The following is a 24,531-nucleotide window of genomic DNA, read 5'->3' as shown; positions in this document are numbered from 1 at the left end:
TTATTACAAAAACAGAGCATCAAAGCATGCTTGCTCATCACTATTCGTTACGAGTACCAAGCACCCAAGCATGGTAGTGCTCACTTATGACTATTCGTTATGAGTACCTGAGCATGGTAATGCTCGCTCATCACTACTCGTCACGAGTATAGAGCACTCGAGCATGGTAGTGCTCGCTCATCACTAGATATAAAGTTCTGTATTAGACCTCTTCAAGTCAACCAAAGATTATAACACTATTACTAGAGAAAGGTTCTCCAATTAATTATTTGCCCAGATGCCTGGACTAAGCTTAATCCATCCCAGCTTTTACCCACCATAACTAGAAATGAACAATTCTGTACAGAGGAAAACCTGGTGCACAGAAACCTTAGAGAGGTCTTGGCCGAGCACTCAGTTGACTGACACTTAAAGGGAATCAATCATCCGGATTTTCGTATATAACCTAAAGTTAGTGCTATACTATCACTATCAGACTGATTCTATACATACCTTAAGTGGTAAGCGCGGATGTTTAGGTTTTGACATACAAAAAAGTAAAAGTTTATAGACTTAGCTGCTTGTTGAGTGACATGAGCAAAGGAGCAGATCATCTATTCATATTTATCCCCTCCCTTTGTTAGAATTAGCATAAGTATTATACAAACTATTCACTTTGTCTCTTGCAGGACCTGTGTGAGGTCATACCCATGTGACCTGGTATCCAACTTTGTTGACTGAGGCCCCGCCCTTCTGGTCACACGGGTATGACCTCACCACACGTCCTGTAGGTCGATTTTTATAATACTTATGCCAATTCTAACAGAGGGAGGGGATAACTATGAATATATGATCTGCTTCACTGCAACTGTCACTCAACAAGAAGCTAATTTTATAAACTTTACTTTTTTGGATTTCAAAACCTAAACATACGAGCTGACCACTACAGGTATATCCTGTATAAATACAGGAGAATATGACTGATAAAGCCAGTGCTATACTGGCACTAAGTTATATAGGAAAATCCTGGTGATTGGTTCCCTTTAAAAGGAACCTGTCAGGTCCAATATGCACCCAGAACCACAAGTAGTTCTGGGTGCATATTAGTGATTCCTGCATAGCAGTCCCTGTATACACTAGCATAAATAAACAGATCTTTAGAAAAAGTATTTCTAAAGATCGTTTATTATATGCTAATGAGGCCAGCGACTAGTCGCAAGGGCGTTAATTCCCTTGGCTAGTCGGCCCACATAGCATGTTAGCACGTTCCTCCGGGTGTACTAACATGCTAAAGAACGCGCAGCGACAACGCACATACCTCACTCTTGATGGTGGCTGGCGGATAATGAATACATGAATATGCGCTGTGCATGATCGGAAGTCCCGGGAATTCTGATCATGCACACTGAATTGATGCCAGGTGTAAGCTTCCGGGCTTCAGTGAGGTACAGTGTGCATGAATGGAAGTGCTGGGGACTCCAGATCATGTGCAGTGCGCATCCATCCTCCGCCAGCCGCCATCAAGAGTGAGGTATGTGCGGAGTCGCTGCGCAATCATTAGCATGTTAGTACACCCACAGGAGTGTGGTAACATGCTATGTGGGCCTACCAGCCAAGGGAACTAACATCCTTGTGACTTGTCACTGGCCTCCTTAGCATATAAGAAACAATCTTTAGAAATACTTTTTCTAAAGATCTGTATATTTATGATGCTAGTATATACAGGGACTGTTAGGTCCAATATGCACCCAGAACCACGAGCAGTTCTGGGTGCATGTTGCCAATTCCATCATGACAGGTTCACTTTACCATTCCAGACTCCCCCATACAGAAGAAAGCTCTGCCAAGAATTCATGTGCTTTTCATAGTATAAAATGATCAGAGCTTTGATTCTGAACTACCCAATCATTCTCTCCCCTACCATGATCCGTCGTAGGAGAGACGGGAGGCTAAGTAACACAAGGTTGGATAGGCTGAACAATGTTACGGTATGTGCCCACAATCATGACTCACTGTGTCCTGGACGCAGCGGGTGCTGACCGGTGGGACCACAAGTCTCCTCCGCAGGAGAACGCAGGAGACCACAGCGGCTCGTACCCACGATCAGGGTTCAGAGCGCTGCAGTCTCTCGCTTGTGTTATCCCTATGTAGGACGCATGCGAATCCGCAGCAAACAACTGACACGCTGTGGCTTGGAAAGCTGCACTGCAGGTCAGTGTTTGCTGCGGAAAAAACAAGCACAGTAGGTACAGGATTTCTAAAAATCCATCCACTATGCTTGTACTATACAACGCAGCTTTTTGGAAGCAGCGAAAACATACTGCTTCCAAAACGCTGCAAACACGGATTGTGAACACGAACCCTTAATCTATTCCTCTAGTCCTTTCTCCAACATCGAACATAAACAAGGAGTGAAAATAAAGGATTTAGCCCCAAATTGCTCTAAGTCCTTCCCATCTTTGGTGACCCATTTAAGAGTTTTCCATTGCAAGACCATGCACTGTAGAAACTTCATTGGGGAATCCCAAGTTGCACATGCACTGAATGGTGAGACAAAGCAGATGTCTCGGAGGACACATCATTTGACGGAATATAGGACACATCCACATTAAGGAAGAGTATAATGATGGATGCCAATAGTTTATGTGTTTCAAAATACAAAGCTTTTTACAACAAATGTCACAACAGGAGATTTTACCAAAGCGTCCTTAACCATGAAACACAATGTACTGCAATTACCTATGCTGCATGAGATCTTAAATCCTGCAACATAAAACTAGGAGCTAGACATCTTGGCACAGAAGCACATACAGACCAGAATTCACAATTCCTTACCTACAGAAAGTGCTGTTCTTTTGTGCTGTGCTTTTCTCTACAATGTCTGCGTCTTGCAGATGTATGCATTTCACAAGGTAAAAAGAAATTGCCGGAGCTACCCTCCAGCAATTGTTAAGAGGTCAGCACTCCGCAGACTAAAGAAAAACACGCAGCAAAGCTGTTTACTGTGTGGATCCAAGCAGGTACCAAACACCGACTCAATTCCACAGGATCTGCTTTTATCAAAAACGCGATTAACTAGAAAACGAGTGCATCGAAGGATACAAAGCACTTTTCCACATTTATAGTTAATTGAACGGCTGTCTAAACCAGAATAAGCATAGCAATTAAAACTGAAGACTCATCTTAAAATGATATCTTTAGCATAAAGCACGCACTTATGTGCTGTGTAATCTAATCTTTCTACAGACTGACATTAATCGTTAAAGTTCTACACACACAGTATTATATATTTATAGATAAACACAGATGTATATTTACACAAGTATCTATAGCTATATATATCTATATATAGTGAGAGATTTTATTATATATATATATATATATATATATATATATATATATATATATATATATATATACACACACACACATACACACATACATACATACATACATACATACATACATACATACATACATACATACATACATACATACATACATACATACATATATATATATATATATATATATATATATATATATATATATATATATATATATATATATACACACACAGTACAGACCAAGTTTGGACACACCTTCTCATTCAAAGAGTTTTCTTTATTTTCAAGACTCTAAAAATTGTAGATTCACAGTGAAGGCATCAAAACTATGAATTAAAACATGTGGAATGAAAGCGTTAAAAAAAAAAGTGTGAAACAACTGAAAATATGTCTTATATTCTAGGTTCTTCAAAGTAGCCACTTTTGCACACTTTTGGCATTCTCTTGATGAGCTTCAAGAGGTAGTCACCGAAAATGGTCTTCCAACAGTCTTGAAGGAGTTCCCAGAGATGCTTAGCACTTGTTGGCCCTTTTGCCTTCACTCTGCGGTCCAGCTCACTCCAAACCATCTCGATTGGGTTCAGGTCTGGTGACTGTGGAGGCTAGGTCATCTGGTGTAGCACCCCATCAATTTCCTTCTTAGTCAAATAGCCCTTACACAGCCTGGAGGTGTGTTTGGGGTCATTATCCGGTTGAAAAATAAATGATGGTCCAACTAAACGCAAACCGGATGGAATAGCATGCCACTGCAAGATGCTGTGGTAGCCATGCTGGTTTAGTATGCCTTCAATTTTGAATAAATCCCCAACAGTTTCACCAGCAAAGCACCCCCAAACCATCACACCTCCTCCTCCATGCTTCATGGTGGGAACCAGGCATGTAGAGTCCATCCATTCACCTTTTCTACAAAGACACGGTGGTTGGATCCAAAGATCTCAAATTTGGACTCATCAGACCAAAGCACAGATTTCCACTGGTCTAATGTCCATTCCTTGTGCTCTTTAGCCCAAATAAGTCTCTTCTGCTTGTCTCTTGTCCTTAGCAGTGGTTTCCTAGCAGCTATTTTACCATGAAGGCCTGCAGCACAAAGTCTCCTCTTAATAGTTGTTCTAGAGATGAGAAGGTGTGTCCAAACTTTTGTTCTGTACTGTATAAATGCATATGCACACACATATATATATATATATATATATATATATATATATATATATATATATATATATATATATATATATATATATATATATGCACACAGGTATAATATACACACACACACACACACAGACACACACACACACACACACACACAGAGGAAGAAATAAATCTTAATATTGGTACATACACACACTCCTTATCTAGGAGTTCGCACATTATTTCTTGTGCTATATGCAGCGGTTTTCTTATGCGTACTTGGTCTTGGAAGACACTTGCAGCTAATGAAATGTGCTTTACTGTGAACCTGGGTGTGAAAAAAGGAATCTGCCAAACAGGCCAGAAAACCAACCTAAGTGTCTGGCTGCTGAACAGTACAGTCGTTTCCCAAGACTTGTAAGAGGAGAGAGTGTGGGTGTTGATCTTGCACAGTGAATGTCAAGGCAAATAGTATAAATGAAGCTCAAACACCGACATAGGACTAGTAATGTAAAAACGTCTCAAAAGTAAATATCTAAAACTAAAATGTTTATTCTAAAGATGTTATGACACATCAGAATGGAAAAAAACAAGAATACAGAAGACTAAACGTAACTTGAAACTATATAGGGCAGAATACGTAACTTTGCAACTGAAGGAGGAAAGAAAAGAAATCATTTCTTGGTTCCCCTAGAAACTGAACTAGATCTAATCTATCAACACACGTTCCATTTTCATCCATTTGTGTGGCACTGCTGTTGTTGTCTGGGTTAATAGTTTCCATGAAGAACATCTCAAATCATTACTCTAATGTCCTTCCTTTATAAGCTGAGCCATTAAAACGGGATTAGGACGGACGGATAGCGGCAGCCTCCTAGTGTTAGTTGTAAGGAAAATAAAAGAAGTGTGATTAAAAATGAAGACATAAAGGGAGATGCGAGCCCAACCCCCGCCCTGCAGAAGATAAGATGTATCCTGATAAGTCCGGACTTTGTGTGTAAATATTCATTCCGTCCTTTCCCGGTAACTCTGGCCTGACCTGTAACTGGCACAATTTCTTTCGCCCATGTCAGACGATGCAATTATCACTTTGTCTTGGAGCAAGGTGATGGAAATTTTCCTCTACGTGGCCAAAGATTTCTACATGGCACATAATTTATAGCGGAGAACTTCCCAGCATTCGTACACATGTAAGAAAAATCGCATACACACCATTACCTAGCCTTCAGCCCTAAATCAGCCAAGTCTTCAATCATACATCATTGTTCGGCTTCTCTCCCCCAGACAAAAAGTGGAGACATTTACTGAAACATAAGGCTGGCTTCTCCCTTCAAGTCAATCTGTGCATTTGTCATCGGAAAATGGATGTTCATAATTAAAAATGTGGCAGAGAGCAGAATCTAAACATTTTTCTGCGCTGACGCTTTGTGACAAATGATGGATCTGAGCACCATGCATATTATTTCGGCTAAACGCAGCTAATAAATGGAGCAGTGTCATAATTTTCGGGTCCGTGCTATGCTGTTGGGATAACAGGCTGCTGATTAAATAGAAATATTAATAGAGGGAAGCGTGGTGCCCAAAATAACATCAGAGCTTCCAGTAATACTGAGTGCCACCTCGCAGCGCCACGCAAAGCATTAATGTATAATTCATTGGAATAGAGGAGATCATCTTGATGGGCTGTTATCTGGTGCAACGTCGCCGCCGCTTCCTTCCCGGCTCATCCAAAAGCCCATGTTTAGGGAATTTCAATGAATAAAACACTTTAGCGCTGTTAATAATATGATGGATTAGTCATGTCACTGACTAATAGCAGCACAGACTCCTAAAGGTGTGGAGTTTTCCATATAGATATCATACCCCGGTGGAACAGATACAGTAATTTCGGAGCGATATCAGAGCGTGAAGTGTATCTTTCCAGAGACGCTTTACAAGCACATCTTGACACTGATCTCATCACTCACCTTGTTCTCCTGTGTAACAACTATGCTTGCCCCTCCTGGTTTTAAGGGCACTTCTTCCATGGCTCCAAACACATCAGTCTCCACGGAGAAAGTAAGTTCCAGTCCCAGGTCACTAATATCATTATCTAAAATCCACTGCAAATTCTTGGCGTATTCTGGGTCAATGGAAGCCACGTCCTGATAATTTACTGGGATACCTGCAGTATTAAAGCATGCAGATATTTAGGAAGAGATGTCTTTCCGTCCACTGTACTACTTTACGCATTTGTGGCACAAGGCTGCCCTCTGCAGTAGATTTAATGTACTGCACTTAACCAAGACTAGGACTGACTTCTATTTATCTGTCTAGATTTGTGGGTGCCAACCAGACAAGATCTCCCTATGCTGTCACAATCATCACACTATTAATTGGCCTGTGTGTTTTGCCGAAAAACTTCATGTAATTTTTTTTTTTTCCCGACATTCATTTATTTAAGGAATAGTTTGCTACTTTTTTTTTGTTTGTTTGTTTGTTTTTTCACTTGCATCTATAGCAGCACAAATCATGTGAGTATCATTCTTCATAGAATCACATGAGCTGTAATGTGTCAAAAAGCAAGATGATAAAGCACGCATCATATTAATGCATGCGTTTTTTTGTTGGTTTGCTTGGTTTTTGTTTAAAGGGGAAATTAAATTTCGGGGATTTATGGAAATATAATACAAAAAAATACAACTCGACAACTGGTAAGAATGAAAGAAAGAAAAAAGAAAGAAAAATAAAAAAGAAAGAAAAAGAAAGAAAGAAAGAAAAAGAAAGAAAGCACGAGAAAGGAAGCACGAGAAAGGAAGCACGAGAAAGGAAGCACGAGAAAGGAAGCACGAGAAAGAATGAAAAAGAACGAAAGTTCTAAGTAGACCAAGGAAAAAAGATTGGCACATCCATCCGGAGTGGAAAGAATAATAACACGAGTTTGATTGAAAAACCATATGACCTATAGCAGGATTAAAAACCTCTATTTCCCTATGACAAAGGGCATCTGAGGTACACCAGAAACACGTCAGCGTTTTAATTATGCAATAGATCATTTGTGGCTTTATGTTTTTCTCAATAAAATTTGTGTTTTTATTCATACCGGATGGATGTGCCGATCTTTTTCCCTTGATTCCTTGGCCTTTTCTTGGCTTCTATGCCAGCGGATCTGGCACTCACCTCCTGCACTCATCATGGAATGAACCCTCCATGGTGAACTTGTTTTTCTCTTTTTAATGTACTAAGTAGTCATTCAGAGAAAATACTGATTTTCAGAGTTAGGCAACCTGAACATGAGGTTCTGGAAAGACACAGATGTCTAGTGTTTTTTGCCTGGCCTTTGTGTTTCCACCTACTGAGCACTAACACATCGCAGTCAGTAAGTGTACGCAGATAACCCCACATTCCCAACCATCAAGGAAAGGAGAATAGCCTGCTTTCATACCAAGGATGTGCTTGTAAAACGACCTGGTGAAGTAAATGTTGACCAGCTGTCGGTGATAAAGAGCAAGACCCAGGATTTCTCCAGCAAATCGGAAATAGTTCAAGTGGTCTGGATTCACAGAGGAGTTACTATTTGGCTGGAAAGTTGTTCCTATGAGAAAATTAAAATCGAGAGATAAAAGAAGCAAAATAGAAAAAAAATATATCTTGTGGAGGTGATCACCACCAAATATCGGTCTCTTGTATACCTACCGTCTGCTGATTGTGTGAAAAGTGCATAATCTGGATTAATGATTTCAGAAGAGAGAATATCAAACCATTCCCGTACAACGCCTTGTCCCTGCAAGACAAATGTTTGATTATATTTGATTATTGCTTATGAAAAACTCTTAAAAGGGGTTATCCAAGGGCTCAGATTAGTATGAACAAACTAAAAGAAGCAATACACCATCACCTGCCCTACAGCTCCGTGTCCCTACTACACTCCATTTCCTTATATCATAAACGTTGTCATTAAAAAGGAATCTGTCAGCAGGATTTCCTACTGCAATTTATTTATAAGTGCACGTAGCTTTCAAAGACAAGTCCAGAAATTTCTTTACACGGCCAGTACGTTCCTCTGTTATTGAGAAGCAACATCTTACTTCATATGCAAATGAGGCTGTAGACATAAAGCTTCTGTTACTCCAGCTCTATTCCAGCATCGCCTCCTTTAACTAGTCTGACAGCCTCTATGAGAAGCAACTTCAGGCAAAGGAGCCACCAGACAAGTAGTAAGCTGCGGTAGCACTGAGCAGGGAATAGAGCTGGGGTGACAAAGGCTTCAGATCTATAGCCTCATTTACAATGCAATGCAAACGTTGATTTCTCAGTAATGGAGGAATGTACTGACTATGTAAAAGTATTTCCGGATTTGTGTTTATAAGAGCTAAAGGTACAATTTATATATATATATAATCTCTATAGACAGAGAGAAAGAGCGAGACAAGAGAGAAAGATCGAGACAAGAGAGAAAGCGCGAGACAAGAGAGAAAGCGCGAGACAAGAGAGAAAGAGCGAGACAAGAGAGAAAGAGCGAGACAAGAGAGAAAGAGCGAGACAAGAGAGAAAGAGCGAGACAAGAGAGAAAGAGCGAGACAAGAGAGAAAGAGCGAGACAAGAGAGAAAGAGCGAGACAAGAGAGAAAGAGCGAGACAAGAGAGAAAGAGCGAGACAAGAGAGAAAGAGCGAGACAAGAGAGAAAGAGCGAGACAAGAGAGAAAGAGCGAGACAAGAGAGAAAGAGCGAGACAAGAGAGAAAGAGCGAGACAAGAGAGAAAGAGCGAGACAAGAGAGAAAGAGCGAGACAAGAGAGAAAGAGCGAGACAAGAGAGAAAGAGCGAGACAAGAGAGAAAGAGCGAGACAAGAGAGAAAGAGCGAGACAAGAGAGAAAGAGCGAGACAAGAGAGAAAGAGCGAGACAAGAGAGAAAGAGCGAGACAAGAGAGAAAGAGCGAGACAAGAGAGAAAGAGCGAGACAAGAGAGAAAGAGCGAGACAAGAGAGAAAGAGCGAGACAAGAGAGAAAGAGCGAGACAAGAGAGAAGAGACAAGAGAGAAGAGACAAGAGAGAAGAGACAAGAGAGAAGAGACAAGAGAGAAGAGACAAGAGAGAAGAGACAAGAGAGAAGAGACAAGAGAGAAGAGACAAGAGAGAAGAGACAAGAGAGAAGAGACAAGAGAGAAGAGACAAGAGAGAAGAGACAAGAGAGAAGAGACAAGAGAGAAGAGACAAGAGAGAAGAGACAAGAGAGAAGAGACAAGAGAGAAGAGACAAGAGAGAAGAGACAAGAGAGAAGAGACAAGAGAGAAGAGACAAGACAGAAGAGACAAGACAGAAGAGACAAGACAGAAGAGACAAGACAGAAGAGACAAGACAGAAGAGACAAGACAGAAGAGACAAGACAGAAGAGACAAGACAGAAGAGACAAGACAGAAGAGACAAGACAGAAGAGACAAGAGGAGAGAAACAAAGAAAGAAAGAGAAAGAAAGAGAAAGAGAAAGAAAAAGAAAGAACAAGAAAGAACGAGAAAGAACGAGAAAGAACGAGAAAGAACGAGAAAGAACGAGAAAGAACGAGAAAGAACGAGAAAGAAAGAGAAAGAAAGAGAAAGAAAGAGAAAGAAAGAGAAAGAAAGAGAAAGAAAGAGAAAGAAAGAGAAAGAAAGAGAAAGAAAGAGAAAGAAAGAGAAAGAAAGAGAAAGAAAGAGAAAGCTAAAGAAAGCGAGAAAGAAAAAAAGAAAGAGAGAGAAAGCTAAAGAAAGCGAGAAAGAAAAAAAAGAAAGAAAGAATGAAAGAATAAGAGAGAAATGTGAAAAATCTGCTGACAGATTCCCTTTAATATGTCAGCCAGTAATAGGCTAAACAGATATTTTCCGCTATTTCTGATGCATCAAAAAAGGATCACAAAGTAGAGACCATAAGGGACTGAGAAGTGTAGAAATGGGAGTTGCACTGGAATGATGAGGGCGAGGACAGATTCACATATTCCATTTGATCAAGGCTTCTACTTGTCACACAATGCATGGCTCAAATGCTTAGCAGAATTTTGGCTGTCAAGCGCATGTCTTAAGTAACAGAGAAGTGTTATAGTTACAATACATAGGTGTTATTATAAATAAAGGCAACGTTCCAGCAGTAATCTAATGTCTCTAGATAACATCTACAAGAGGACTCCTTATGTCTAGATTACGGCTGTTAGAAAAACGAAAACTCCCTTTTTGACCTCTCGTGGCTTGATCAACATTCACCCCAAGTTTTTTCTACATTCACAAGAAGTATTCAGCTTGTTTTTCTCAAACCAGTTTCTGAAGCAGATTATTCCAGTAAAAAAACCTTTACACTGCTGGAAAGGTAAGCTTCTTCCATCTAGAGAGAAGATACAGACTGCTATCCTGACAGCAAACCGCAGAGGATGGCTATGTATACGCCTTCTTTTCTTCAAAGTCCTTTGTCAAGACTAAATAAATGAAGATTTTTGAATTTTTTCGCATAACTAAAGGCTTCCTTTCCCCTTTGTAAATTTTGTTACCCTTCTTTGTACCGTTACCCACTCCACTGCATTCTTGGTGCCCAATGCTTTATGTTCTAAGTGAAGCCAAAATGGTAAGTAATGCAGAGGTCGTATCCCCCCGGTCTCTAATCATGCATATGCTGTTCTGTATAATAAAACAAATCTGTGCTATACCAGTCTTTACTTATCTTTCGCTTGTTGTCAGTAAGTTCCCTATTATTTTAGCCGAGCTCATATAGTATTGGGGTCAGTCCATTTTTTTTCCTACATCAAATTACTGTACCGTAACGGTAACTACATCTTTGTGAAGACATTGAGCCGGCAAGGGATCTGAGAGATTTCAGTCTAAAAGGCCTAAAAAATGGTGAATGTATCCCTAGGCAATAATACAGGCTGTAACTCAAGATCAGTACAAGTGAATTATGAGATATCTCGATATAACAACTGCTTTAAAAATGCAGCACTGTATTCCTAGTAGAAGTTAGAAGATTTGTCCTAAAATGCAGAAAAGACGGTGGTGAAGAGGGTACTCGGTGATTAAGGATATAAGGGTTTCAATGATTTGATTCAATATTTTTTTAAAAAGCTACCTAAACGTGGTAAGATCTCTAAGTCTATGTGCACACAATGTCTTTTTTAGACGAATTCCACCTGGAAGTCGCTTGAAAAAGCACCAACAAAACGCCAAAACGAATGAACATCTGACAACACTGTCAGAACGACTTGCTGTGTATATATTCAGTCTTCTGTAAGTTGTTTTAACTGTTTCAGGTTTTGAAAGCCATGAAGGCGCCAAAAAGAAGTGACAAAGTCCATTCTTCTGCTGCCAAGGACGTCAGAAAAGACACGTCAGCTAAAACACTGTGGGCTTTTTCCGAAGAGTCTTCTGCTTCAAACACTACGTTAGCACACTTCCCCAAAGTCTCTTTTCCCTCACACAATGAATGACACTTATTCTTGTATAATCTGTATACTGAATATATGTGGCTTAGGGAAAGCCTATACTATCTGAGTGAGCCCTTTCAGAATACTTGCCACTGAATCAAATCATAGAAAACCATACTCATCCCACAGGTCAGTATTCCAGCTTCCATACCAAACTATACTAACTATACTATAAGGTATCACCAGACTGGGCAAAATGGCAGTAAATATACAGAAAAACCATGACGTACCATGCCTTCTTCCCCATGGAACCGCACAGCGATCCCCTGCTTGAGCTTTTCGCTATTTGATTTAAAGACCACTTCACAGCTACTCCTAAAAATAGAATCTAAAGATGTAAAAGGGTTAATCACACTTTCTGGAAAAATCACTATTTACATATGAAATCAGAAAATATAAAATCGGACATCCATACCTCTGTGAACCAGTAATATGTCGTTCTCACTGACTGGTCGATGCACCATATCATTATCAGGCCGGCCAGCGAGTAGGTGCTCATAAAACCATTCACAGCGCTCCTTGAAAGGCTGAAATAGAAGAAAGAAATCCTTATGTCTGCAATGTACAGGTCATCCAGCAAGTGACAACGTCTGGTAGACTGAAGACATCTGTATGCATTGCATTAAAGTCAGCAGGACATGATGCGCCATCATCGGTGTCTGGCAAAGCTTACTCTCCAACATACGCAGATTTGGGCGAGATAACCATCTGATGGGTATGGCCACCTTAAGTCTAGCTCATGGCAGGATCAGAGATCAATTTCTGATGCAAGAAAAAGACATGTGCCTCTTATTAAATATGAAAACAAAAAAAAACATTGCAAGTTGAAATGGGTTGTCCATTACCTAAACAACCTCTATTTAATTTCTATTTCCACCATTCCAGCGACGGCGGCGCAGTCTCTCCTGGGGCTTGTGTGGCATTATTATCCAGTCAACCCTACAGCCACTCAGCGCTACAGGGCTGCTCAGCTCTCACTTTCCTCAGAAAAGTGTTGGACAAGTGAAAGCAATGACTGCGCATCAGTCCATTAGTGCCTACTGATTGTTATGCCACAGGAGCCCTGCGGCTAATGTCACACGAGCACGGAGAGACCCGAAAACAACAATCACTGCATCTCTACTTTAAATGAATGGGGGGGAGGGGGTTGGTACTTTATTTAATGAATAGCTGTGCTGGACCTTAATCCAATGAAGAGATGTGCTGGACCACCACCAATCATCCTGTAGATGGGTCATCTATATCTATGCCTGGATATAGTGTTCTTTATTCACTACACATGCTGTAAGTTCTGGTATGATACTTGGATATCCACTACAAAGACACCAATTTACACACTTGGCACTATACTTACAAGCGAGGAAGGTATCACTGCTTTACTTATAATTATTCTCAACTTACTCTTAATATTCCTTGACAAAGTTGGTAGTTAAGTAAGGAATGCCGCAGAATAAATCAATGTAAGGGTATGTGCTCCCGCTGCGTTCTGGCTTGACAAACTGCCGCGTTTTGTCACTGTGCGTTTCAAAATGCATCCAAAACGCTGCGTTTTGGATGCATTTTGAATGCAGTTTAGATGCGTTCTGGATGCTTGCTCTCCCACAGAGAGGGAAAAGCATCCAAAACGCACAAAAGAAGTGACATGTTGCTTCTTTAAACGCATCGATTTTGTCAAATATTTGTTATTCAAAATGCAACGTGAGCATGGAATTTGCTGACTTCTCATAGACTTTGCTGGGGACGCACAACGCATGCATGTATGCTGCAGTTTAAAACGCTGCGTAAACGAATGAAAATACGCAACGTGCGCACATAGCCTAACAACCATCAAAGCTATCGCATAGTGAGACCTACCACACAAAATCAGTACATACCACAAACCGTAACAATGCGCAAAAGGAACACAACTGCTATATGAATTCCAGAAATGCTTCCTAGGGATTCCACCTCTCGATTTTCTTAAAATTTCAAATAAAAGTAAGAGAAATATATCATAAAGAACTAATCCATGTGTTTAAAGATATCAGCAATGTGCACCTTCTACTTCTCACAGTCCTGTGTGTCTTGGCAGAAGCCTCCCCCACTGTGGTGTCTCCAATAGGCGACAAAAAATGGTAAGCCCTTCCCTTTATACTAAGTACTGGTCTTTCAGCCTTCTTCCAGACCAAAGTGGAGAGGAAACAGGCAAAACCCAACATTGTTTTCTGAAAAAGCCACCAAAATGCTGATTCTAGCAGCCAACACATTCACATATTGTATACCAAATGACCAGAATAAATGCGGCTTAACCAATCTCTGCCCAAAATAATGCTACGTCCGTAACCTATTTCTCATTTTCAGCTTGCAACCAAAATATACCGAAATAGTACTAAAAGTTCAAAAGTATTCCACACCGGTCAGAAGTCATATTCCCTGTTATCCATAGTTGTGCAGTTTAAGGAAATCTATGGGGTTTCTTTGCTTATATCCATAGTATGTGTTCTGTTTAGCCTTAAAAAAAAAATAAAATAAAAAAAATAAATAAACAGCTTGAATAAACCCTGTAAGTAGCAATGTTCCCCCAAAGAGCAGTAATGTTTATTTCACATTACTTAGCAATAATGGATCCAGACAGAACACGGAGTTAATCGTTCCAATACAATAGAAAAATAAATATAAAAAACATCAATATCAAACATTTATTAACGATAATCAGTCTAATATAAAGGTGTAGCCTTCTCGAGGGATTTCTACCAGTCTCAATTGTGGATTCAGTTTGTTCCGCTGTATATTTGCTGCCAATTTCTTATTACAATTCCCTTGTAGAAGACTACACAGGCAGAAACGCGTCAAGCTGCATGTCAAAAGCTTCGTCTATGTGGTATATGTGCAAAATCGGTGTAATCCGAGTGAATATTTCACACATTAATACAGTTAGACTCGCAGATGTAGCCACAATTAATTTGATGTGCTTTTTGTTGTTTTTTTATTCTTTTAGGAACAACACTAAAATGATTTGACTTTGTATGCAATAGAGGAAAATAGAAAGAAGGGAATTTTGTTTACTTACCGTAAATTCCTTTTCTTCTAGCTCCTATTGGGAGACCCAGACAATTGGGGTGTATAGCTTCTGCCTCCGGAGGCCACACAAAGTATTACACTTTAAAAAGTGTAACCCCTCCCCTCTGCCTATACACCCTCCCGTGGATCACGGGCTCCTCAGTTTTGGTGCAAAAGCAGGAAGGAGAAGACTATGAATTGGTCTAAGGTAAATTCAATCCAAAGGATGTTCGGAGAACTGAACCATGAACCAAAAGAACAATTCAACATGAACAACATGTGTACACAAAAGAACAACCAGCCCGAAGGGAACAGGGGCGGGTGCTGGGTCTCCCAATAGGAGCTAGAAGAAATTCCCTTCTTCTTTGTCGCTCCATTGGGAGACCCAGACAATTGGGACGTCCAAAAGCAGTCCCTGGGTGGGTAAAAGAATACCTCAATAACAAGAGCCGAAAACGGCCCTCCTCTTACAGGTGGGCAACCGCCGCCTGAAGGACTCGCCTACCTAGACTGGCGTCTGCCGAAGCATAGGTATGCACTTGATAGTGTTTCGTGAAAGTGTGCAGACTAGACCACGTCGCTGCCTGACACACCTGCTGAGCCGTAGCCCGGTGCCGCAATGCCCAGGACGCACCCACGGCTCTGGTAGAATGGGCTTTCAGCCCTGAAGGAAGCGGAAGCCCAGAAGAACGGTAGGCTTCGAGAATCGGTTCCTTGATCCACCGAGCCAAGGTTGACTTGGAAGCCTGCGAACCCTTACGCTGGCCAGCGACAAGGACAAAGAGCGCATCTGAACGACGCAGGGGCGCCGTGCGAGACACGTAGAGCCGGAGTGCTCTCACCATATCCAAAGAGTGCAAATCCTTTTCACATTGGTGAATTGGATTAGGGCAAAATGAAGGTAAGGAGATATCCTGATTGAGATGGAAAGTAGATACCACCTTAGTGAGAAATTCCGGAACCGGACGCAGAACCACCTTATCCTGGTGAAACACCAGGAAGGGGGCTTTGCATGATAGCACTGCAAGCTCAGACACTCTCCGGAGTGATGTAATTGCCACTAGAAGGGCCACCTTTTGCGAAAGACGTGATAAAGAGACATCCCGCAGCGGCTCGAAAGGTGGTTTCTGAAGAGCCGTTAGCACCCTGTTAAGATCCCAGGGCTCCAGCGGACGCTTGTAAGGTGGGACTGTGTGTCAAACTCCCTGCAGGAACGTGCGGACCTGCGGATGCCTGGCTAGACGCTTTTGAAAAAATACGGAGAGCGCCGATACTTGGCCCTTGAGAGAGCCGAGTGACAAACCCTTGTCCATTCCGGATTGGAGGAATGAAAGAAAAGTGGGTAAGGCAAGCGGCCATGGAGAGAAACAGTTATCAGAGCACCAGGATAAGAAGATTTGCCAAGACCTGTAATAGATCTTGGCGGACGTTGGCTTCCTGGCCTGTCTCATGGTGGCAATGACATCCTGAGATAACCCTGAAGACGCTAGGAGCCAGGACTCAATGGCCACACAGTCAGGTTGAGGGCCACAGAATTCAGATGGAAAAATGGCCCTTGTGACAGCAAGTCTGGGCGGTCTGGAAGTGCCCACGGCTGACCCACCGTGAGATGCCACAGATCCGGGTACCACGCCCGCCTCGGCCAGTCTGGCGCGACGGCAGTCGGACCTGATCTTGCGTAACACTCTGGGCAGCATCGCCAGAGGGGGAAACACATAAGGCAGTCGGAACTGCGACCAGTCCTGAACTAACGCGTCCGCCGCCAGAGCTCTGTGATCCTGAGACCGTGCCATGAATGCCGGGACTTTGTTGTTGTGCCGTGACGCCATGAGATCGACGTCCGGCGTTCCCCAGCGGCGACAGATCTCTCGGAACACTTCTGGGTGCAGAGACCATTCCCCCGCATCCATGCCCTGACGACTGAGAAAATCTGCTTCCCAGTTTTCTACGCCCGGGATGTGAACTGCGGAGATGGTGGAGGCTGTGGCTTCCACCCACTGCAGAATCCGCCGGACTTCCTGGAAGGCTTGACGACTGCGAGTGCCGCCTTGGTGGTTGATGTATGCGACGGCAGTGGCGTTGTCCGACTGGATACGGATCTGCCTGCCCTCCAGCCACCGCTGAAAAGCCAATAGGGCTAGATACACTGCCCTTATTTCCAGAACATTGATCTGAAGGGAAGACTCTATCGGAGTCCAGGTTCCCTGAGCCCTGTGGTGGAGAAAAACCGCTCCCCACCCTGACAGGCTCGCGTCCGTGGTGACCACAGCCCAGGTTGGGGGTAGGAAGGATTTTCCCTGCGATAGAGAATTGGGAAGGAGCCACCACTGAAGTGACGACTTGGTTGCAAGGGAAAGAGAGACGTTCCTGTCGAGGGAAGCCGACCTCCTGTCCCATTTGCGGAGAATGTCCCATTGGAGCTGCCGTAGATGGAATTGCGCGAACGGCACTGCCTCCATCGCTGCCACCATCTTCCCCAGGAAGTGCATGAGGCGTCTTAAGGGGTGTGACTGACTCCGAAGAAGTGATTGCACCCCTGCCTGCAGAGAAAGCTGCTTGTCTCGCGGTAGCTTGACTACCGCTGACTGTGTATGAAACTCCATCCCGAGGTAAGTCAGTGATTGGGTCGGTGTTAACTTGGATTTTGGGAAGTTGATGATCCACCCGAACTGCTGGAGAGTCGTCAGAGCGACTGTAAGGCTGTATTGACACGCCACCCGAGAAGGGGCCCTGACTAGGAGATCGTCTAGATAGGGAATCACCGAGTGGCCCTGAGAGTGTAGGACCGCCACGACGGATGCCATGACTTTGGTGAAAACCCGTGGGGCTGTCGCCAGGCCGAAAGGCAATGCCACGAACTGAAGGTGTTCGTCCCTGATGGCGAAACGCAAGAAGCGTTGATGTTCGGGTGCGATCGGCACGTGGAGATAAGCATCTTTGATGTCGATCGATGCTAGGAAGTCTCCTTGTGACATCGAGGCGATGACCGAGCGGAGAGATTCCATCCGAAACCGTCTGGTTCTCACGTGTCTGTTGAGCAGTTTGAGGTCCAGAACGGGTCGGAATGATCCGTCCTTTTTTGGCACCATGAACAAGTTGGAGTAAAAGCCGCGACCTCGTTCCTGAAGGGGAACGGGGGTCACAACTCCTTCTGTCTTCAGAGCGTCCGCCTGAAAAAGTGCGTCGGCCTGAGCGGGGGGCGGAGAGGTTCTGAAGAAACGAGCCGCAGGACGGGAGCTGAACTCTATCCTGTAACCGTGAGACAGAATGTCTCTCACCCATCGGTCTTTAACATGTGGCCACCAGGCGTCGCCAAAGCGGGAGAGCCTGCCACTGACCGAGGATGCGGTTAGGGGATGCCGAGAGTCATGAGGAGGCCGCCTTGGAGGCAGTGCCTCCTGCGGCCTTTTGGGGGCGTGACTTGGACCGCCACGCATAGGAGTTCCTCTGGCCTTTCTCCTGCCTGCTGGATGAAGAGGATTGGGGCTTGGCGGAGGGACGAAAGGACCGAAACCTCGATTGTATTTTCCGTTGTTGAGGTCTCTTAGGTCTGGACTGGGGTAAGGATGAGTCCTTTCCCTTGGATTCCTTAATAATCTCATCCAGTCGTTCGCCAAACAAGCGTTCGCCAGCAAATGGCAAACCTGTTAAGAACCTCTTGGAGGCCGAGTCTGCCTTCCATTCGCGCAGCCACATGGCCCTGCGGACTGCCACAGAGTTAGGGGATGCCACAGCTGTACGGCTAGCCGAGTCTAGGACTGCGTTCATGGCGTAGGAAGAAAAAGCTGACGCTTGAGAAGTCAAAGACGCAACTTGCGGAGCAGAATTACGTGTGACAGCATTAATCTCAGTCAGACAAGCCGAGATAGCTTGGAGTGCCCACATGGCTGCAAAGGCCGGGGCAAAAGACGCGCCCGTGGCCTCATAGATGGACTTCACCAGGAGCTCTATCTGCCTGTCGGTGGCATCCTTTAGCGATGAGCCATCTGCCACCGATACCACAGATCTAGCTGCCAATCTAGAGACTGGAGGATCCACCTTGGGACATTGAGCCCACCCCTTAACGACTTCAGCGGGAAAGGGGTAACGCGTGTCAGAGAGGCGCTTAGTAAAGCGCTTGTCCGGAACCGCTCTGGGCTTCTGGACAGCGTCTCTGAAGTTAGAGTGATCGAAGAACGCACTACGTGTACGTTTGGGGAACCGAAACTGGTGTTTCTCCTGCTGAGACGCCGACTCCTCCACAGTAGGAGGCGGGGGAGAGAGATCCAACACCTGGTTGATGGACGAGATAAGATCATTCACTAATGCGTCCCCCTCAGGTGTATCAAGGTTAAGGGCGACGTCAGGGTCAGAACCCTGAGCTGCGACGTCCGCCTCGTCCTCCAGAGAGTCCTCAAGCTGGGAACCCGAGCAGCATGAAGAAGTCGGGGAAGATACCCAGCGAGCCCGCTTAGCCCGACTAGGACTGTGGTCCTGGCAGGAATCCTGCGCATGGGACCTAGGGCCCAACCTGGGAGCGCGCTGCGGCTCGGACCGAGAGGGGCCTGGAGGTGACGATCCAACAGGGGCCGGGGCCTGTGTAAGGACCGGTCTGGACTGCAAAGCTTCTAGCAGCTTGGCAGACCATTTGTCCATAGACTGAGCCATGGATTGTGAAAGTGACTCAGAGAGTTTCTCATCAAAAGAGGAGAACTCTGTCCCTGGCACCTGGACAGGGGGAGCAGGGGGGTCTACATGAGCCGAGGGGTCCACTAGTGACCGAGGCTCCGGCTGAGCAAGTGAAACAGGGGTCGAGCATTGCTCACAGTGAGGGTAGGTGGAACCCACAGGTAACATAGCCCCACAAGAGGTACAGGCCGCAAAAAACCCCTGTGCCTTAACAGCTTTGCTCCTTGTGGACGACATGCTGTTGTCTCCTAGGAGAATGATCACTGAGGGTATATGGGCAAAAACAGGGTATACAGCCCGACTGAACAGAAATATATATATAAATACGTATCTATTCCGGCACCCTAGGGGGGGACCAGCAGCGGGTGACCGGTGTGGCTTACCGACCGCTAACAAGCGGAGTGTGTGCCTCCAGATTCCCAGCTTTAGGTCCCCTGGAGCTGTGAGAGCTGTTCCTGAGAATCCTCCACCGGCAGAATGCCCAAAAAATGGGAATGCGGGAATCTGGGGTCCCCACAGTGATCAGTGAGGGGGGAGGAAACATGCAGGATGCTCCAGCCCTCACCTCCGACGTCAGGTCAGCAGTCCCGCCCTTACCCCTGACAGGCAGGCCCGGGGGCGGGATTTTTGCGACTAGGCCGCGATGAAGCCGGGGACTAAATTTGAGACCGCGCCCGACAAGCAGGCACGGTCGGCGCGGAAGTCCGCCAGTCTTCACAATCCAGCAGCTGACGCAGCGTCCGGGAAGAAGGTGCGCTCCTGCACATTCCCCAATGGGGACACAGAGTACCTTAGGGTTGCAGGGCCCGGTCCCTGAGGTTGAATATACTCCGGTCCGGCAGATTCCCACAGGGGCTGCGGAGGGAGCACGGTCCCAGCAGCTGGATGACCGTTCAGGATCCCACTTCTCCCAGAGCCGCTAAGGGATGGTGAAGGAGACGGCATGAGGCTCCGGCCTTTGTACCCGCAATGGGTACCTCAACCTTAACAACACCGCCGACATAGTGGGGTGAGAAGGGAACATGCCGGGGGCCCCGTGGGGGCCCTCTTTTCTTCCAACCGACATAACTAGTATGAGAATGCATGAGTGGATGTGTGCCTCCTTCCACACAAAGCATAAAACTGAGGAGCCCGTGATCCATGGGAGGGTGTATAGGCAGAGGGGAGGGGTTACACTTTTTAAAGTGTAATACTTTGTGTGGCCTCCGGAGGCAGAAGCTATACACCCCAATTGTCTGGGTCTCCCAATGGAGCGACAAAGAAAACAGTATATAGCTCGTATACTACCCAGCCATCTACAGTTGCGTAATGCTGTAATGTTTTGTACACACAATGTGGGGGGCTTATAAAGCAGCTAATCCCAATGTTGGATAAACTGTATTTCTCCAGGAAGGGCACGTTCAAACATATGTGAAATACACGGACTGGCAGTGGGTCTCCTGCCCTGAACTCAGCAGCGTCATATATGCCTATGAGGCTGCTGCATCCGGGTCAGATCGTGCATTGTGGCCCATTCGGCGATCCCATTTCACGGATGTCTGACTGAGCCACGAAGAATGTAACGGTATGGTACAAGTCATTCTTTTTTACCAAACTTTGTGAGAATAAATGATACTAACCTGAGCTTTTATAATGTGCATGAACCTCGACATCAGTTCAGGACACTCCAACAGAAAATGAAAGTGATTGAATATGATTGTAGGGTTTCTGTAAAGTGAAGAAAATAATAGCTTCAAATTCCTTATGTAAAGGGCGATTTGTAGCACACTATACAAGCACTGGGGCAGAGCGCCTGTGATGGGATGTTGGGGATTTAGCAAGTAATGGGCTTTTCTTCGTATTATGCCTTTACTTTTAAAAATTAAATTCTTTTTCTGAACTTGTAAATCTCCACTAAGCATTACTTTTCATAGCACAAATCTATTTCATATTATAAGGAGCGATGACCATTTGACTGGCTGCATACTAAGGAAAATCTTTCAGAAAACTGCTCAAATTCTCCAATGACTTATTTTATACTCAGTACAAAAGTCAAGACCGTCTGAGCGTCCAACTGCTCAAGTATCGAGAACCCGAGCATGGTAGTGCTCACTCATTACTTCTCGTTACGAGTATCGAGCACCTGAGCATGGTAGTGCTCACTCATTACTTCTCGTTACGAGTATCGAGCACCCGAGCATGGTAGCGCTCACTCATTACTTCTTGGTACAAGTACTGAGAACCCGACATATTAGTGATCTCTCATCACTACTCATTACAAGTATCAAGCACCCAAGCATGGTAGTGCTCACGTCTCACTACTCGTTATGAGTACCGAACACCCTAGCATAATAGTACTCACTCACCACTAGTCGTTACCAGTACCAAGCACACGAGCATGGTAGTGCTCACTTCTCACTACTTGTTTTGAGTACCGAGCTCCAGAGTATGGTAGTGCTCACTCATCACATCTCATTGTCACAAGTACAGAGTACCCAAGCATGGGTCATTACGAGTACAAAGCACGGTAGTGCTCGCTCATCACTACGAGTACAGAGTACCCAAGCATGGTAGTGCTCGCTCATCATTACTACGAGTACCCGAGCATGGTAGTGCTCGTTCACCACTAGTCATTACTAGAGCTATGCGAGCACTGAAATGAGCAGGTGCTTGAGTCGAACAGTTCAGACACTCTGAAAGTGCTCAACTCGAGTAATGATTAAAATGAAAGTCAATGATTGGGCAGTTAATTTCACCACATACAGCCAGCCATAAAAAACATTTCTGGGGGGAGAGAGGACATTTTTTTTTCCTGTTGACACACGACATTTGAATACGTTGCTTTAATCCCAGTGAGAGCCATTCAGAGACTGACTGTGAATGGCTCTCACTGGGGTGCCTGCACACATAATGCAGTCAAAACAAGCCTGTCCATTGTAGATATTCTTTCACAAAGAACACATTTGAGAACCAGCGATACTTGACCGAGCACCGCGAGAACCTGAGCACCCCAATGCTCAATCGAGTAACGAGCAGTGGCCAGCATGCGCTCTCATCACTACTCATTATGAGTACAGAGCACCGTAGTGCTTGTTTATTACTAATGTGCACATTTCCAGATATATCACATAGTGAATAAATTCTTAACGCAAGTCAGCAATAACAAATGACTGTTCAACCCAAGCACTCGGTGGACCCAAGTGAATCTCCTCATCTAATAGTTTTCCATCTATCTACGCTTTCTTTTCATTGCAGAACAGGGAGAAAACACACGACCAATATCCAAAGTGCAAAGGTGAAATCTTTATTGACATAGGGGTAGGTGCGAGGCGGCACAGAACAAGTGAGGGCACGGACCATCTATCAATGACCAGAATATACAGACAATTGTCAAAAATAATAAATCCATAATATAATGCAATCATATGACATTAATCATTTTTTATATACATGAATATCAAGATGATAGTATGTGATGGATATATAGACACAAATGTCAGCAGGCAAAGATATATCCCTATGGGGAGGGAACAATTTCCCACCCGTCCCATCCGTCTGGGTCCCCAAAAGAATATCAAATCTAGAATAATTGAGTTAAGGTAACATATTAGGGAATAGAAAAACCTCCAGAACTATGTATCAGTAAATAGATCTGGTGATACACTTTACCTGCATTATCACAAATTTGTGAGCTGACATTTCAGTCCATCTATGATATAATGTAATCATATAACAACAATCAGATTTTGCAGATAACAGGATAATGGATATGTGATGGATATATGGGCACAAAGGTCTACCAGGCAAAGCTATATCATTATATAGTGGGAGGGAAAATTTTTCCTCACATCCCATCCATGTGGGTCCCTGATCAGATAAAAAATATCGTAGCCAATATAGCCATGGTGACCCATTAAGGAAAGGAGAAAGAACTCCAAAACTATATAGTTAAATAGACTGGTGAGACACTATACCTGGGAAAGATGGTGGTCAGAGAGCAATGTCCGTGTCCTTCCCGACGGCCGTTTCGGCTAGAAGCCTTCGTATAGTTTTGGAGTTCTTTCTCCTTTCCTTAATGGGTCACCATGGCTATATTGGCTACGATATTTTTTATCTGATCAGGGACCCACATGGATGGGATGTGAGGAAAAATTTTCCCTCCCACTATATAATGATATAGCTTTGCCTGGTAGACCTTTGTGCCCATATATCCATCACATATCCATTATCCTGTTATCTGCAAAATCTGATTGTTGTTATATGATTACATTATATCATAGATGGACTGAAATGTCAGCTCACAAATTTGTGATAATGCAGGTAAAGTGTATCACCAGATCTATTTACTGATACATAGTTCTGGAGGTTTTTCTATTCCCTAATATGTTACCCTAACTCAATTATTCTAGATTTGATATTCTTTTGGGGACCCAGGCGGATGGGACGGGTGGGAAATTTTTCCCTCCCCATAGTGATATATCTTTGCCTGCTGACATTTGTGTCTATATATCCATCACATACTATCATCTTGATATTCATGTATATAAAAAATGATTGATGTCATATGATTGCATTATATTATGGATTTATTATTTTTGACAATTGTCTGTATATTCTGGTCATTGATAGGGGTAGGTGCGGGGCGGCACAGAACAAGTGAGGGCACGGACCATCTATGTCAATAAAGATTTCACCTTTGCACTTTGGATATTGGTCGTGTGTTTTCTCCCTGTTCTGTAATAATTTTACGACTTATCCTCAGTCCCCATCCAGTTCCTTATACAGAATATGATTTTTAATTGTTCATATATGTGTCTGGTAAATCATGGTGTGGCTGTGGCTTTTTGCTTTCTTTTCATTGACTGACAGCCATGACAGGAGCCAGAGGGGTGGGGGATAGATGGAAAGCATGTAGATTGGAAGGTGCACTCAACTGTTTGGCCATGCCAAAGAAATACGTGTGCCTGT

At 44.0% G+C, this 24,531-nt stretch overlaps 1 protein-coding gene across 4 annotated transcripts in view; it reads right to left on the bottom strand.

Moving 5' to 3' along the window:
* Positions 1-24,531, bottom strand: part of HACE1 (HECT domain and ankyrin repeat containing E3 ubiquitin protein ligase 1) — a 141,031-nt gene that overhangs the window by 37,884 nt on the left and 78,616 nt on the right. For all 4 annotated transcript variants that reach the window (XM_075340089.1, XM_075340092.1, XM_075340091.1 and 1 more), the window contains exons 14-19: positions 21,204-21,291; positions 12,293-12,404; positions 12,108-12,205; positions 8,133-8,220; positions 7,882-8,031; positions 6,425-6,621 (exon numbers count right to left, since the gene is read on the bottom strand). In XM_075340089.1, the coding sequence (XP_075196204.1) occupies positions 6,425-6,621; positions 7,882-8,031; positions 8,133-8,220; positions 12,108-12,205; positions 12,293-12,404; positions 21,204-21,291 (733 nt within the window). The remainder of the gene's footprint in view (positions 1-6,424; positions 6,622-7,881; positions 8,032-8,132; positions 8,221-12,107; positions 12,206-12,292; positions 12,405-21,203; positions 21,292-24,531) is intronic.

This window comes from Anomaloglossus baeobatrachus, chromosome 3, assembly GCF_048569485.1.
Source record: "Anomaloglossus baeobatrachus isolate aAnoBae1 chromosome 3, aAnoBae1.hap1, whole genome shotgun sequence".
Lineage (NCBI taxonomy): Eukaryota > Metazoa > Chordata > Amphibia > Anura > Aromobatidae > Anomaloglossus > Anomaloglossus baeobatrachus.
The sequence above is the reverse complement of the archived record's forward strand: the minus strand, read 5'-3'. Positions and strand labels throughout refer to the sequence as shown.